Below are 18,552 nucleotides of genomic sequence, written 5' to 3' on the forward strand. Positions count from 1 at the left end.
AGCCATGAGAGGTGAAATGATATCTATACAGATTTAACTATTTGATGTCAATCTCACTTTATAAATTTATTAAAAATATAAAAAGAAAATTCTTAACAACTAAATCCATTAAATCCCAAAAACGAGTTTGCTTACTTACATATCAGTATTTTTTTATGATAGCCATTACACAAATCTCATAAAATTTTCAAACTGAGTATTTTCAAAGTTTTTTACATCATTCAACATGTTTTCTTTTAAATACATATAAAATTTGACATTACAGGAATATCTCATTTCAAGTCTATTTTATCATCTAAAATTTATACACAAGAGAAAAAAGTTAAGAGAAAAATAAGAAGCAAAAAGAAATACTATAATTTGTATAGTTACACTCTTTTGCTTCATCATCAGCAAACAAGCACGTAACTGATTATACAACTTCAGATCATTAAATCAACTTTATTATGAAAAAAAAAAACAAAGAAAACACTTACTTGCATCTGAATACCCTATTTAAACTAATAAATAATCTCATGTAAACTTTTTACAATAGGTTGGACATTGAAAATTACGAATAATAAAAAAGGTTTGTTATATTTAAAGGAAGTCTTAAAGGATTTTTGGCTTGACACTTAATAGGGTTTTTGGTTAGATACGTGGTTGTTGAGGCATGGGCTTGAGACCAAATGGGATTGGTTTATGGTTGGGTTTTTAAGCGTGAGCTTGAGGTTTGGGGCTGAGTGTGGATTAGATTTTTCTTTGACTTTTTATACTTAATTATTTACAAAAATTAATTTTTTTATTCTATTATTTATTACTCCCATATCATTTTTCAATGCTAAATGTAACTAATGTAAATTGGTATATATCAGCTAGCTAAAATAAGGTTTTGAGAGAGACTGTGTTACTACATATTCTATTTTTCAAGTGTTAAATGTAATTAATGTTAAGTGGTGTATATCAGCTAGCCAAAAATAGAGTTTTGATAGAGATTGAGTTACTACATATTTTATTTTTTAGCGTTAAATGCAATTAATGAAAAGTTATGCAGATCAACTAGTTAAAGATAGAATCTTAAGAGAGATTGAATACTACATATTCTAATATAAGTTTTAAGATTTTATTTAAGATTTTGTTTTATCGTGAAAATGTTTATTGGTGTTTTTTTGTATCGAAACACCACTACAAATACCACAATGATGGCTACAATAACAATAGTTACATATTTTGTAAAATAATATTTATGATAATATAATTACTATTACATATCTATGTTACAAAGTATTCTCAACTCAATTGAAAAAAAAAATTACCATCTCAAACACATCGCACAGGCAACAAACTAGTAATAAAAGAAAGTGATGTCTCTAAGTCATATATCACTACAATTGTAGCTTATTGTTTGGGTTAGAAAATTTTCAATTGTTTTTTATTTGAATATTTAATGACAATTGATAATCGAATCAGAAGAAGATTTTTCCTTTTCTTTTCTTGTAGAATTTGGTCATAAAGTCACAAGTCAAGCACAATCTTTCCAAGCTACAAGTTGTAACATATTCTATGGGTTAAAAAATTTAATTGGTTTTCTATTTCTGCATTAAAATGAGAACTGATAATCGAATCAGATTTTTGTTTATTTTTCTATTATATAAGAAATTGGGATGTCAGAAAATTTTGGCCATGTCAATTGACAAATTGGATGCCCCTTATCTTGGGCTTTTCCCTTTTTTATGGTTAAATTCATATTTTGGGTCATTAATCATATTACCATTTGTCAATTATTATGGAAAAGAAATTGAAATTGTGACTTTTCCTACATTTTTATCAAATTGGAAGTGGGAATTGAATCCCATATTACAAAGAAAGATCATAATGAATAGTATTTCTTAATAAAAAATTGAAATAGCTACCTATATAAGGAATCTTAGAGAGGTACAATAAATATATTGTAATTCAAATGCAATCAATAAAATTAATGATATGAATAATATCCAATGTAGATTTCCGCAAAAAAATAAAGTTCAATGTACAATAAATAAAATTGATTGATAGTTTACTGTTAATGATATGAAATTTAATTCATTAAAAAAATTATTTAATATAATAATCCTAAAGATTGTCTGAAAGCAGTAATTACCAAAACCTAACAATGATTAAATGCATAATTAATTATATATATGGGAAACATTGAATAACTGAATTTCTTCCATCTTTTTCAATTGTCTTTGGATTTACTTTAATTACAGCACAAATTAGGCGAAAACCCAAAGCGTCAGTAACACAAAACAATGTGGAAGTCCTGGCTTGAATACCATACACAAGTTGCCTCTTGCTTTTTCTTTGGATAAGTAAAGAATTTAGAAGGGAAAGGTTGCGAAAATAAGATAGAATGAAATATTATTTGTTATCCTCTGCACCAACATAAGCATTAAATTGAAACCTACAGAATAACAATCGGTTCATTCAAACTCACAGCTATTCATTTCTAAAATGCATTTGGTCATTAGATTCAATTATCAAGGGAAAAAAATACAAATTAATCTCAAGAATAACTTGGCAAAAATGAGGCAATGTTTGCTGGTAGAAATTTCAAAACATGATGGCTCGAATGTGATACTCCTGAATACACAAAGACTCCTGAATACACAAAGAGACATTGCCTCACTAGGAATGAAGAGGAGATGAAGTGATACTCATGATTCATCTCAAGAAATCACCCATAATTAGATCAAAGGAACCAGTTCTACAAGGACCTAGTCAATCAAAGGGGACGGACCTAGTCAATCAAAGGGGGAGGAGAGAAGAAACTAGTAAGCATTAAAGCCTACAACATAACATGTAAAGCTTAAAAAATATGATATGATTATATAACATATCAAAATGCCAGTAATCAATTTCAAAGCTAAACATCATTGAAAAAAGACTGATACATTAATTCATCTCAAAGCTTACAGCATTAGCTGTAGCTGGGTACTTGAACTTGCCTAAATTGACAAGACACAGGCTGTTGGGAGAGAGAGAAGGAAGGGAGGAGAAATGACAAATCGGGGTATTCTTTGTTAGGGTCAAGTACAAAACCCAACATTAGGAAAAAGATAAAAGAAGAAAGAATTGTTTTATATCAAGACTGAGAAAGGCCAACTGATCTGGTACAATCCCATGATCCAAAGCATTAATCCCAGGGAGGTGTTTTATGTATAATTCATTTAAAATATTTATATAATTATTACATAATAATATTATTAAAATTACAGCAATAATGATATAACTATAGTGAATAAAAATAAAAATATTAAATTAATGATAATTACTAGCAGATCTTTATTATGAATAAATTGAATCAAAATTTTAAACAATATGCTTATATATTAACATCTTTTATTAATAACACGAATATTAATTTACGTTAAGATATAGAAACAAATATAAATATTTTAGTTTATTATCTTTATTTAATTCCAAATCTTACCTTCATCGTGGTAGCTTTGCCGGACGTTAATTAATTATATATACCTAAACCAATAAGCCCAGAAAGTGACAGCTTTCGCAACACAGGCAGCAATGAGAAGTTGCCTCAAATGGGGAGCACATAGGGAGCTTTGCATGTGCATGCGCATAATTAATTATATAAACTTTAGTCAATATTTGTGATTCCCATGTATCATTGAATAACTCAATTGTCTTTGGATTTACTTTATTTGCAGCACAAATTAAGCAAAAACCCAAAGCTTAATAACACAAAACAATGCGGAAGTTGAATACCACACACAAGTCGCCTCTTTCTTTAATCTTTTGCTTCTTTTTTTCTTTGGATAAGCAAATAATTTAGAACAGAAAGGTAGCCAAGATAAAAAGAAATATATACTTCCAGCTTAAGTTGAATATATACCAACGACCTCCTACATTTTCCATTAGACATGGCCAACTAACTATATAATAAGTAAAGAAAAAGAACGTTTTAAAATTGAATATAGTTAATTAATAGGCTATCCCATAGAGTATTTCAATTTCATTGCCCAAGTATTCATACCTATAATAAATAATTGAAGACGAAACTAAATGATTTTCTCTTTTTGGTGTAAAAATTGTTAAAAGAGTCTAAAAATTCTTAAAACCAAATCTAAAAAAACTCTTATTCACTCATATTCTAATAAATTAAATTATAGGAAGCATATATTATTTTTTGCTGATTCAAGCATTAATTCATACATTCCTTGAGGTGGTACAATATAAATCACATCCTGAATTTTGGCTACTACAAAGAAACTCAATCTAAGTCTTGAGCCGGGAATAGAGAGATGGCAAGCAAAATTGCTTGAGCATTTTTACTATGTCACTACTATCTTATCTTTTACAATTTGTGAACTGCAAATAGAATCTTCATATAAATTACACTTATCCAAGAATAAGAAATCATAATGTACAATATTTTTTTAATTATATTGTATTTTTCATGATTATTGTTCATTAAATGATATTTACGCATTATTGTATCATCAAAAAATCAAATTACATTCTTGTGATATGAAAGATCTATTTCGTATTTTTTTTATCAAATAATTTGTTTTATTTGAAAAGAAATTCAAACCTAACTCTTTGGAATACATATATTTAATGTTAAGCCAAAAGTTTGGATAGTCTTTTAGAAAAAGTTAGGGCTCTAAGCAATTTTTTGTTTTTTACTAATGCAAAAGGCAAAGCATTTTTCCTTGTATTTCTTTGCCACAAACTTTCTCATATATGCTTAGTGTAGAGTGGGGCTACTCCCACTTCTTTTAAAAAAGAATACTGTGTTCTGTGAAATCGAGAGGAAATTTGGAGGAAGCTAAGCTAACATGAATCATGTTCCAAGTATTATTATTTTATACAACATTAGTGATCATGATTGTAGTGTAGGCTACTTTCATTTGTTTTTTTTTTTTAAACAATAATATGGTCAAAATAAAAGATTAAATTAAAAAATACTAGTTTTTGTCAAACCGAAGAAAATTTTGGAGGAAGCTAATTATTTTACATTTCAGCTGCTGATTCAAATTACTCTTCTTTTCCTAGGATTACAAACTGATAAGCTTGTTTCTACACAATTTTCTTAATTTCTATACGTATTAGCTTTAGATGTATCACCTCGTACATTTTCCATTGGACATGATCAATGGAGATATTTCAAACTATATTGTCCAAATTAACTGACAAATGGTAGCTATCCATACTTATCATCGACAATAACAATAATCAACAAAGCATTAAGACTTCAAATTTGCTTCGCTTGATAAAAAATATTCAACTAATTGACAATGACAATGACATATTATCTACCTCGATTTAATTAGTTTATTATCAAAGACTTATCGAATATAATATGTGTTGGGAAATTGCGAAATTATCTCTAAAGAATTGCCCAAGATCTAACCCAATCAATAGAATAAAGAAAGAAAGAAATCAAGCACACCCACAAGAACACAAGAATTTACGTGGTTCGGTCTTTTGATGACCTACGTCAAACATCTTGATTCGAATTGTGTCAATCCCAACAACTGAGAGAGAGAAATCATCTCCTAATTGTACAGTGCCCATATCAACAGATTGATAAGTTGTAAACCAATCACGCCTAGGACATATATGAAAGCAACAAGCCGAATCCAAGATCCATGTATCCATCAGGTTACAATTAGTAATTGCAAGAACATTATCAGTTTCCTCAAAAGTATCAAAGTCATCTCCAACCACGTTTGCAGTATTCTCAGACTTATTGAACTTTTCATCATCCTTGAATTTGGTACAATCTTGACGAAAATGCCCTTTCTGACCACAATTCCAGCAAGTTTTTCCTTTTGCTCTAGATTTACTTTTTCTGTCTAAGCCTTTCTCTTTACCTCTACCTCTATTTACAACCAAACCTTCTGCTTGATTTTCATTCCGAATACCACCAACTTTCTTCTTTAATTCCTTGGAATTTAAAGATGCCCTTACATCCTCGAAAGTGAGAGTGTCTCGGCCGTATAGCATAGTATCCACGAAGTTTTCATACGATGGAGGCAAAGAACATAAAAGAATTAGGGCAAAGTCTTCATCCTCAATTTTAACATCGATATTCTTTAAATCAAGAATAACTCTATTAAATTCATCAATGTGGGTATTAACGGACGTACCTTCACTCATCTTGAGAGTATACAATCGTTGCTTCATATAAAGCCGATTCGTCAAGGACTTGGTCATATAAATACTTTCGAGTTTAAACCACACTGCAGCAGCAGATTCTTCATCCGTGACTTCTCTTAGCACCTCATCAGACAAAGCAAGGAGAATAGCACTATGTGCTTTTTCCATAAGGTCATCTTTCTCACCATCAGATAAATTCGAGGGAAGATTTTCTTTTCCCTTCAGTGCCTTCAACAGTCCTTGTTGCACTAGCAATGCGCGCATCTTAACACGCCACAAGCTAAAATCGTTTCTTCCATTAAACTTTTCAATCTCATACTTGGTCGACGAAGTTGCCATAGCGAGATTCAGATTGACCCAAGACCTTGAAGCTCTGATACCAGTTTGTTTGGAAATTACGGAATTATCTCTAAAGAATTGCCCAAGATCTAACCCAATCAATAGAATAAAGAAAGAAAGAAATCAAGCACACCCACAAGAACACAAGAATTTACGTGGTTCGGTCTTTTGATGACCTACGTCCACGGGCACAACAACAGAGAAAAATTCACTAAGAGAAAAATCAGGAGATTACAAGAACAGTCTCAAACTCATAACCCTTATCCCACGTACACCTAAATCACTCTCTCTAAATCTAGGTGATAATTATTCTTTAACCCATAGGATCCTTTTATAGTATCAAATACAATAACCTTATCCTAATATAATTAGGAATCTTATCCTAATAGAATTAGGAATTGTTATTCTAATCTAACTAGATTTAAAGACTATTTTGTAAGGTATACTAATTTAATTAGAATTAAACAATCCTAATTAAATCACAATTCAATACTATCCTAACAATATGGTTGGTACAATTTTTTTAAAGGATCAAATTGGCCGATTCAAATTCAACTTTTTCAATTGCTTCAATAATAGTAGTAATTATAAAATTTTCTTTGATGGTGCTTTGTTCGGATTTCCAAATTTTTTTTCTAAGGTAAAGTATCCCTACCCCTCTAATTGAGTAACAAGAAAACATAATGTAAGAAATCAATTGGACATGTCTAATTAAGCAAAGACACAATGTTTTCTTTAACTATTGTCATCACCTCATAGTAGTTGACAGGCTACCTAATAGAGATATTTCAAATTACATTTGACACAAGGCAGGTATCCGTATCTATCATCAATAGTATAACAATATATTGAATATTGGGGTATAATGATAATTAACAAAGCATTAAACATATAAAAATATTCAACTAATTGACAACCACAATAACCTATTATCTACCTCGATTTAATTAGTTTATTACCGGAGACTTGTCACATATAAAAATATACTAGTAATTATAAAACTTTCTTTGGTTGTGTTTTGATCCCCGATGTCCAAATCTTTTTTTTAATTTCTACGAAAATGCTTGCCAATTTTGCATTGACGTTGGAAAACAGGAATATCTTGTTCTTTTCTGTTTGTTAATTTATGTTCACTTTGATTAGTTTTTCGAGCTGTTTAATTAGTCTATAGACCATCATATATCTTAAGGAAACAGGAAAGAAATCAATCCCTCTTATAAGATTATTGATAATTAACAAAAGATGAGATCATCAATTTGGGGTATAATGATAATTAACAAAGCACTAATTAAGTCTTCAAATTTGCATCAATGCATATTAAAAGTTTCTACGAATTACCAGGACTAGCCAAATATAAGACAATATTCAAAGAGGCCTAGGTGCTATGCTTTGCTTTGCTTTCTATGTCCATGCTCTACAATGACAGGGCAACGGATAATATGGCCGGAACAATTGTTTTAAAGGACCAAATTGGCCGGCCCAATTTCAATGAACTGTCTTTTGGATTTACTTCATTTTAAAAAGGAGGAGAAAAAGATCAATAATATGTGACCCACATGGAGGATTAAATATAAATGAGTACTGTATTTGTCCAATCGAGAGGAAAATTTGGAGGAACCAAACCTGAAATGTGATAACATTGATTTAAAACCTTAATTATTTTTTTACTTTGGTTCAATGTCAAATGGTGAAGGCATCGATGAAGAAAGGAGTTTTATGTTATGATGGTTCCTCTTCAGTTATTCATTTTAGAAATCCATTCATGGAGATACGAAGAACTTTCGTCTTGAAATTTTAATAGTAGCATTTAGCAAACGATAGTTCATTGAATACTACTTATTTTTTAGAGTATTACTCTGTTTTAAGAAGGTCGAATCCCCATTTACGCAGGAAAACAGCTTCATGAATAAGTCAATTCGATATTCTTTCAATAGCTAAGGATACAATAGCCTCTTCCATTTCTCTTGCTCATTCAAGTTACTTTTCTTTTCTAGGATTTCAAATTGATCCGCCCGTTTCTTCTAGATGTATAAATTACAATTTGTGACTTACAAATAGATTCATGATATAAATGACACTTGTCAAATAATGAGAAAACATAAGGTAAAAAGTTAACCTTACCTGTAAAGACACAATAAATTTTTTTAATTATAATGTATTTTTCATGATTATTGTTCTTTAAATTATATTTACACATTATGATATTACCAACAAATTAAATTGTATTATCATGTCATAAAAGATTTATTTTGCGTTTCTTTTATTAAATAATTTTTTCTATTTGAAAAAAAAAAATTTAAATCCAACTCGTTGAAATGAATCTATTTATTATTTGAAAAAAAAATTCTTACGAAAAGTTAGGTCTCTAAGTATTTTTTTTTTATACTAATGCAAAAGCCAAAGCTCTTTTCCTTATACCTTGTTTTCCACAAACTTTCTCATGTATGCTTATTGTAGTGTGGGCTAATCCCACTTCTTTTACAGAGGGAAAAGAAAAAGATCAATAATAAACAAGATTAAATAAAAAAATAATACTTTTTTTGTCAAACCGAGAGGAAATTTGGAGGAAACTAACATCAAACATGTTCCAAGTATTAATGATTGTAGCGAGGGCTACTCCCACTTCTTTTTTTAAAAAAAATCAATAGAATGCCCGACATAAAAGATTAAATTTAAAAGAATATTTATGTTAAATCAACACCAAAAATTGAAGTTACTACGTTTGAAAAAGATTAATATACAACATGGTATTGGTGGTAGCCTTTTTCTCTCAATTATTTAGGTTAAACTCTTCCTAAAGCTTAGCCTGTATTAATCCAAAGAGCTCAACCAGAAGACACCCGAGACAAAGACATGATGAACAAGGAACACAAGAAGCACACCACCAGGTTCAGGACATTTCCTTAACGCCATCACAGAGAAACAGAAGCAGGGAGATGCTCCGAATACAACAACACAAAGACACCATGGTAGCTCCAAAGCAAAAATGTCAGTTCATAATCGAATCAAAAAAAAATTTTAATTTTCTTTTATTATAAGAAATTTCAAAAGATGATGGCTCGAATGTGGATCTTCTTGTAACTTCCCTCTTAAAAATAGTTTTGATAGGTGATGGCAATGAGAAAGGGGTTCCATGTCTGGATATGGGATTGAATCCTCCAACCACATGTACAATGACCTAAGTCGTTGTGATTCAATCAGTGCTTTTATAATAGGCTCCACATCTTTTGACCTCTCAAAACTTATTCCTAAACTCCAAATATTACTCAAGTCGAGCACTGCATTATTTTCAATAAAAGTCTTGGCTTGTATGTACTTTAAAGTTTCAATATTTTTTAAAGTATTCCTCAGCAACAAAGGCACATAATCATATATATCACCTAATACAATATGCCTTAAGCGTCTCAACTCGAATAAAACATCAGGAATTGTTGGTACTTCATTTAGGAGGTATAAAGTGTGTAAATTCTTCAACTTGCCAATAGACCGCGGCAAGATGATGGTTCCAGCAGATCTTAACCTCAAATGATGTAGATACCCTCCAAGCTAACAACGTCCTCTTCCTTAACATGTGTTTATGTTCTTAACCATTGCTGCATTTAGCAGATAGAGCTAGACCCCTCTCCTCCAGATATTTGATCATAAGCTGGAAGACCCTTAGAAAGGCCTTCAAGCTTAGTTTGGATTGTTTTGACCTTCACCCGATTTTGTTCATATGATTTTTCTTACATTTTTATCAAATTGGAAAGTGAGAATTGAATCCCATATTAGAAAGAAATTAGATAACGGAAAATTGTTATTCAAATAGAAAAAAAAATGATGAATTTAAGTATTTGGTTTAATGATAAATAATGAGTCTATTAAAAAATTCTCTTTTAAAATGAAAGGAAAAAAAAAGAAAGAATAATGATAAATTCCTCTTCCCTTTCGGATGTTTGTTTTTTGATTGCTGTTTTTTTGGGACTTTGGGAACTTTGCTTGCCTTTCTCTTTTTGTGTCAAGGTTGTTTTTTTTTTTCTTTTTTGCTACCTTGTGGGTCTTGTCTAGTCTGTGGTTTTTATCCTCAATGGTTATGTTTTGATATTCCTCTCTTTTCGCTGTTTTTGATCATCCTCGTTTTCTCCTTCAGTTTGGTTCAATTTCCTTCTTGTGTTTGATTTGGTTGAAAATTGTCTGTCCGCGTCTACCTCGGGGGTTTTCTGATGCTTCTTTCTCCTTGTTATCGCCTTTTTTTTCCTTTGTTTTTTCTATTTTGTTTACTTTATTTTTCCACGGTTTGTTTTGTTTTGTCTCATGAAATCCCCGAGCCAGTTTGAATCCGGAGGGTTTTGCTTTCGTCTCATTTTTCCAGTTTGAGTCATTTGTCCCATCCTTCCCTGTGCTTTGGAGGCTTTTCCTTTCCTCTTGTCTTGGGTTTCACTGTTTGTCTTTCCCAATTTCCTGAGTTGATGATGCTTTTCATTTTGACGATCTTCCTCGCCATTGATGTTGGAGAAAACCTGGTCAGAAACTGGATTTCGGTGGGCCTCGCTTTTGCTTTTGCTGATCTAGTCCTTCTTAATGGTTGCTCGGATCTATCTCATCTTTGACCAAAAGGGATGAATCCAGTCTGTTTGATGAGAATGCAAGGGCAGCAAGGGTTTTTCCTCCTGTACGAGAGCTTCATGAAAATGTGGAGGGTCATCTGATAAAGCAGGCCGAAGCTCGTGTCTCTTCCAAGTTTTTTGGGTTCGTTCTGTGTGCCAACTGCTGAGGATGACAGGGATTTTCTGGGATCCTGATTTGGATATGGATGTTCTTTTTTCTTTCGGTTTTTACTGGTCTTTTGGGTACGTTGGTTCAAATGTTTCCTTGGGTGCAGCTTAACTCTTTTTGGTTAGGGGCTGCTTCTTTTTGTTCTGAGGATGATTGCATCTGGAGTTGAGTCGTTTTTATTGGGTTGTAGTCACAGTTCCAAGTTCTGTATTTAGCTTTCATGCCAAAAGGAGTCTTTTACCAGATAAAGTTTAAGACTCAATATGGCATTTTAGCTCTTCTGTCAATAAAACACTAACTTTCAAAAAAAAAAATTCTCTTTTAACAAATCCTAACGATATTGAGACCAAAAAACTCAATGGTGCTACCATGGGTATATGTCAAAAAAAATATTTTTTCAAAGTATATTTATCAGTATGTCGATCGAAGTCTCTTACTTAATTGGTTGAAGACTTTTCATGGTATAAGAACCTGGTTTGGGCAAAGGAAACTTATACAATTACAAAAAATAATTTTCATGACATAACAATGGTGTTGTTAACTTTGTATATATGCAATTAAAATTTTTTTTATAAAAAACTGGTCTAATTGACTCTTGGCATTCAAAACTTTCTATGCAATTAGTAGTTGATTATTAGTTAATGAATTTCCCTTTTGTCTATTTTTGGTTGATTTTTGGTTATAAAATACCCTTTGAAAACAATTGTATTGATAAGTGTGCAATTTAAATTTGCTTTTTGGGTTAGAAGGTAGAATTTGATCATATAAGTCTTAATTCAACTACGTACAATCTTTCCAAGCTACAAGTTGTAACGTATTCTTTGGGTTAGAAATTTTCATTGGTTTTCTTTCAGCTTTAAAATGTCAATTCATAATCGAATCAAACTTTGTTTTTAATTTTCTTTTATTATAAGAAATTGGGATGTTAGAAACGGATTGAATCATCTAACTAAACATGAGCTCAAAGATTTGATCCCAAATAAATCACATACATATCTAGATTTTTGTTGACATAAGGAGGTTTACCCAAAAGAATTGCTTGCAACTACTCCATCTAGAAATGATAATAATCCAGAGAATCTTGCGCTAGATGCTTGGTTTTCAATTTTGACCATGTTGACAAATTGGATGTCCCTTATCTTGGGTTTTTCTATTTTTTTTTTATGGTTAAATTCATATCTTGGGTCATTAACCATAATATAATTTGTCAATTGTCATGGAAAAGAAATTGAAATTGTGATTTTTCCTACATTTTTATCAAATTGGAAGTGGAAATTAAAACCCATATTAGAAAGAAAGATCATAATGGAGAGTTGTTCAAATAGAAAAAAAAAGTATTTCTTAATTAAAAATTGAAAGACTTGCCTATATAATGAATCTTAGATAGGTACAATAAACAAAATTAATGCTATGAATAATGTTCAATGTAAAATAAATAAAATTGATTGATAGTTTACTGTTACTGTTATGAATTTTAATGCATTTAAAAAAATAAATTATTTAATATAATAAACTTAAAGAGTGTCTTAAAGCAGTAATTGCCAAAACCTAACAATGATTGAATGCATAGTTATTTATATATACCTTAGCAAATATTTATGATTCCCTTGTCACATTGAATAACTCAATTTTCTTCCATCTTTTTCAATTTCTTTGGATTTACTTTAATTGCAGCACAATTAAGCAAAAACCCAAAGCTTCAATAACACAAAACAATGTGGAACTATACACAAGTTGTCCCTTTCTTTAATCTTTTGTTTTTTTTTTTTTTTGGATAAGCAAATAATCTAGAAGTAAAAGGTTGCAAAAATAAGATAGAATGAAATATTTTTTGTTTTTTTACCCATATTATCGTTTTATATATAAATGAAATTATGTATTATCTCGTCACAAGATATTTATTTAGTGTTTTTTTTATCAATGCATTTTCTTTATTTAGAGAAAAGAAAAATCAAATCCAATTCTTTGAATAAGTGTACATACAGCTTTCAAAAAAATACATACATATTTACTATTAAATCAAATAATCAAATATCTCTTTTGTCAAATAAAGATATGATTATATAATATCAAAGTGCTAAATATTATTGAAAAAAGACTGATACATTAATTCATCTCAAAGCTAATACAATAAACAAGAAAAAAAATCTCTAAAAAGAACAAAACATAGAAATAAAATTCAGAAAACAAGACTTTCAATAGCTTTTGCCTTTAAGTACTAGCAAACAAATGGATAATCTTCACTTGTGAATATCTATAATTAACTAATAATCTGTTCATTCAAATTCACAGCAATTCATTTCTAAAAAGCACTTGATCATTAGATTCAGTTATTAAAAAAAAAAATACAAATTAAACTTTTGAACAATCAAAAAGCAAATCCAAGTGATCCCCCTTGCTGCCTTTATTGGCAGAGTACATTTCTGGGCCGATTAGAGTTAACTACATCAAGAAGAAAATGGCATCATCTCTTATGAAAAGGATAGACCCCAATCAAAACCAAAAAAAAAAAAATTATCATATAAATATCGAAGTCACCTGCAACCACTTTGAGTTGAGGATTTGACATTGCAAAATTAGAGTTTTCAGTCCTTCTCTGTATGCATTATTCGGATGGAGGGTATGTGGCACACTTTAAAGAAATCCTCTCCTTCTCTTCCTTCTATCACTTGAATCCTCTCTACTAAAGACCTCTTCATTCTCTCTAATTTCATTTCTTGGAGAGCAGTAATATACCTCAACCCTTCTGGAAAAATCTTCAAATTTGAAACCCAGCCCAGAATTAAAATCCGAAGATGTCGCATTGCGCCGTCTTCTATCTGCCACTCTTCTAATTCTGGTAGATTCCAAATTCGAAGAAAATCAAGTTGAAGAAAATCATTCGCTGAGCAAACCATTTTAATCCCCGAATATGAGTAAGCAAATAAGCGCAGAGTCCTCAAATGAGGCAACTTTCCCAATACAGCCATTGGATCCTGCTTTATCTTACAACCTATCAAAGATAACTTGATAATGTTTGCTGGCAGAAATTTCAAAAGATGATGGCTCGAATGTGGATCTTCTTGTAACTTCCCTCTTAAAAATAGTTTTGATAGGTGATGGCAATGAGAAAGGGGTTCCATGTCTGGATATGGGATTGAATCCTCCAACCACATGTACAATGACCTAAGGCGTTGTGATTCAATCAGTGCTTTTATGATAGGCTCCACATCTTTTGATCTCTCAAAACTTATTCCTAAACTCCGAATATTACTCAAGTCGAGCACTGCATTATTTTCGATTAAACTCTTGCCCTTTATGTACTTTAAAGTTTCAATATTTTTTAAAGTATCCCTCAGCAACAAAGGCACATAATCATATATATCACCTACTACAATATGCCTTAAGCGTCTCAACTTGAATAAAACATCAGGAATTCTTGGTACTTCATTTAGGAGGTATAAAGTGTGTAAATTCTTCAACTTGCTAATAGACCGTGGCAAGATGATGGTTCCAGTAGATCTTAACCTCAAATACCTCAAATGATGTAGATTACCAATTTCACTTGACACATGCCACTTGGACAGCATATCATTTCTCGCAAGATTCAACACCCTTAAGAATTTGAAATCATTGCATTTTGAAATGTGCAATTCTATCAATTTCTCATTTTGGAAGAGCAAAAGAGAACGTAAACTTGGATGTTTTCCCTTCAAAGAGACATACCTTTTGCTAGGATGAATAGCAATTCTTCGTGCCATAGATGGTGTCAAGGTCACATGAAGAGTATTACCATCGTTTTCGATCAATGATGGACGAATGATTTCTAAGAAATTTTCCTCTCGAGCTTTTAGCACACACAAGTCCCTCAAGAGATCATGTACGTGACATGTTTTCACACCTGTTCCTGTATGGTCCCTCTTGCCAACTTGAACCAAACATCTATTTATTAGCTCTTCTAGGAATTGTTCAGCTACATCCTCCATCAACATTCCCCCACTTTCCCATGATGGTGAAATGAAACCTTCTGCAATCCATAATCGAATGAGTTCCTTCTTTGAAATCTCCCAATCTTCTGGATAATTGCTAAGATATAGGAAACATGGTTTTAAATGAAAGGGCAACTCATTATAACTTAAAACCAAAATCCAATTCACTCCACCATAATGATGATCTTGTTGTTGAAACTCGTTTAAGTGTGCATTGATATTTTGGTGAACCGTCTCCCATTGAGCTCGTGACCTTTTTGTTGCTAGCAAGCCTCCCAACGTAGCAATTGCCAAAGGTAGACCTCCACATTTTTCCACCATCTCTCTTCCTAGCATCTCCAATTCTTTTGCGCAAGCATGTAACTCTGTCTTCTTTCCTGGGAATGCTTTCATTCTAAAAAGCTTCCAACTCTCATCATCTGTAAGACATTGAAGCTCTATTGGGGAGTTGCAAGGATCAGCATGTAACGCCACTTCCTTGTTGCGTGTTGTGAATAAAATTTTGCTTCCCTCTTTTCCTCGTGGAAAAGCATGTTTAAGACTATTCCAATGCTCTTTTCTCCAAATATCATCAAAGACCACCAAGTATCGTTTTTCTTTTAAAAAATCATAAACCTTTTCCATCAACTCGTTCTCTTCCAGTTTATCAATTAACTCCCTTTCTTCTTTAGAAGGAGAGAGAAGTTTTATGAGGAGACCTTGCAAAACTTGTCTTAGTATACATTGTTGAGATATAAAAGCCCAAGCACAACAATCAAAACGTCGTTTCACATCAATATGCTTATATACTTTTTTTGCGAGAGTGGTCTTACCAATGCCCCCCATGCCAACAATTGAAACAACAACATGAAGTCTATCTTCTTCGGTCATCAACTGAGCCAAAACCTCATTTGTGATACGCTCCAAGCTAACAAGATCCTCTTCCTCAACATGTATATATGTTCTTCTTAACTGCTGCTGCATCTTGGCAATAGAGCTAGACCCCTCTCCACTCGATATCTGATTATAAGTTGGAAGACCCTTAGAAAGGCCTTCAAGCTTAGTCTGGATTGCTTTGACCTTCACCCCGATTTTGTACAGATGAAAAGGCTTGGTGAATCTCTTGATGATTCCATGAAAGCCTCCTTGATGTGCAAATCGAAGAATGAAGTTGTCAATAACATCTTCTGCTTCATAAGCAAGATCTATGATTTGTCTCACCAAAGTGCGGGTAAGCTCATTTTGGTCTTGCTTCTTATTGTCTGCATCCTTCAAGGAGCTCTTCATCCGCTCCAGTTCAGCCTTTAAGTCCTCCACTTCCTCACGAACTCCAAGCAAGAAAACAGCTTCATGAATGAGTAAATCGGATATTCTTTCAATAGCTAAGGACACAATAGCCTGTTCCATTTCTGCTGTTGATTCAAAGTACTCTTCTCTTTTCAAGGATCTCAGTATTAGCTGTGCCTCACTTGGAAGACAATGAAGCAAAGGCTGGTGCTAAGTAGGAGCACAAAGGGAGCTTCAACCTCATTTCTTGATTAATCTCAACATATCACCACCAACAAGATACAAGGAACTACTTACTAGGACCTATTCAATCAAAATAAGGAAATCATAAAAACCCAAGAGAAGCACAAGAGACGTAGGTGTAACCACCAAAAGCATACAAAGTAACCCCTTTTCTTTTACAGCTAAGCCATGACCTCAATACGTTTTGAATTACACCCTGCCGACTTATCAAATATTCAACTAATTTACAGCCACAATGACATATTATCTACCTCGATTTAATTAGTTTATTATTGGGGACTTGTCAGATATAATATGGCCTGTACAATTTTTTTTAAAGGGCCAAATTGGCTTATTCAAATTCAACTCTTTCTTGCTTCAATAATAGTAGTAATTATAAATTCGTAACATAAATTCGTAAATAAACAAACAAATTTATCATCATCATTCACCTATATCCAAAAAAAAAAAAACCATGAACCAGTATCATTAAATCCAAAAATTATTACTACTTAATTCTTCGAAAAAAAGAAAACAAAAAGAGAAAGGAATCTTACCTCTTCCAAACCTATTGCTTTCAAGATCCATGGAATCAATCACAAATTTAACAAGCAGCTCTTCTTCATCCACAACCAAAAAGGAAAAAAAAGCCGCAAGAGGAAACCGGAGGGTGGAGACTCGCGGCTCGAGTTGTTCGCAGATTCGCGGGCGAATCGTTGCCTATTCACCCAAAATGGATCATTTGTCAATGGGCGATGGATAATGAAGCCAGATCGAGGCCCAGAGGCTGTGTGTTTTTTCAATGGAGTATTGGTCTGGAAGGAGCCATAGTCAACTTATGACTCAAACCAGCTTACATGGGTCCATTTTTTTGGTAAAATTTTCATTACAAAATCAAACAAGTTTTTATATTTCATAATCAATTAATAATTATTAATTAAAATATTATTTATTATTTTTATATTTATATAATGCTTATGTAGTATTGACGTGAAAGGTGAAAATATACATAATCATTTTAATATGTTATATCAATATGGTACGTCATCATTTATTATTATATATCAATATATTACGTAATACAAAATGACAAATGATATTTTCATTACAGTTACTAATTAATCATTAATTATAAAAATATATATTATGACATATCAGTATGTCATGTCAATATCATATGATATAAAAAAAATAAATAATATTCATTTAACAAAGCATTAAACATATAAAAATATTCAACTAATTGACAGCAAAAAGGACATATTATCTATCTCGATTTAGTTAGTTTATTACAGAGGAAACCTTAATTATTTTTTGACTTGGGTACTATGTGGATTGGTGAAGGCATTCATGAATAAAGGAGTTTTATGTTATGATCGTTCCTCTTCAGTTATTCATTTTAGAAATCCTTTCATGGAGATATGAGGAACCTTCATCTTGAAATTTTAATAATAGCAATTAGCAAAGGATAGTTCATTGAATACTACTTATTTTTTAGAGTATTACTCTGTTTTAAGAAGGTCCAATCCTCATTTATGCAGGAAAACAGCTTCATGAATGAGTAAATCCGATATTCTTTCAATAGCTAAGGATATAATAGTCTCTTCCATTTCTCTTGCTGATTCAACTTACTTTTCTTTTCTAGGATTTAAAACTGATCCGCCTGTTTCTTCCATATGTATAAATTACAGTTTGTGACTTGGAAGTTGGTTCATGATATAAATTACACTTGTCAAAGAATGAGAAAACATAATGTAAAAAATTAACCTTGCCGGTAAAGACACAATAATTTTTTTTAATTATAGTATATTTTTCGTGATTATTGTTCATTAAATAATATTTGCACGTTATCATATTACCG

At 31.6% G+C, this 18,552-nt stretch overlaps 1 protein-coding gene across 2 annotated transcripts; it reads right to left on the reverse strand.

The window, feature by feature from the left end:
- Positions 1-13,474: 13,474 nt before the first annotated feature.
- Positions 13,475-17,527, reverse strand: LOC18586013 (putative disease resistance protein At1g50180). Of its 2 annotated transcripts, XM_088802748.1 has the most exons (3): positions 17,249-17,526; positions 13,774-16,772; positions 13,475-13,677 (listed from the first exon to the last, which is right to left on the reverse strand). In XM_088802748.1, the coding sequence occupies exon 2, from the start codon at positions 16,587-16,589 to the stop codon at positions 13,821-13,823; it is 2,769 nt and encodes a 922-aa protein (XP_088658874.1). In that variant the 5' UTR covers positions 16,590-16,772; positions 17,249-17,526; the 3' UTR covers positions 13,475-13,677; positions 13,774-13,820. The 2 variants fall into 2 exon arrangements, with proteins under 2 accessions (XP_088658874.1, XP_088658875.1); XM_088802749.1 differs by having other exon boundaries at positions 13,475-16,772; positions 17,249-17,527.
- Positions 17,528-18,552: the final 1,025 nt, after the last annotated feature.

This window comes from Theobroma cacao, chromosome 10 (assembly GCF_053813885.1).
Source record: "Theobroma cacao isolate CCN51 chromosome 10, ASM5381388v1, whole genome shotgun sequence".
Taxonomy (NCBI): Eukaryota; Viridiplantae; Streptophyta; class Magnoliopsida; order Malvales; family Malvaceae; genus Theobroma; species Theobroma cacao.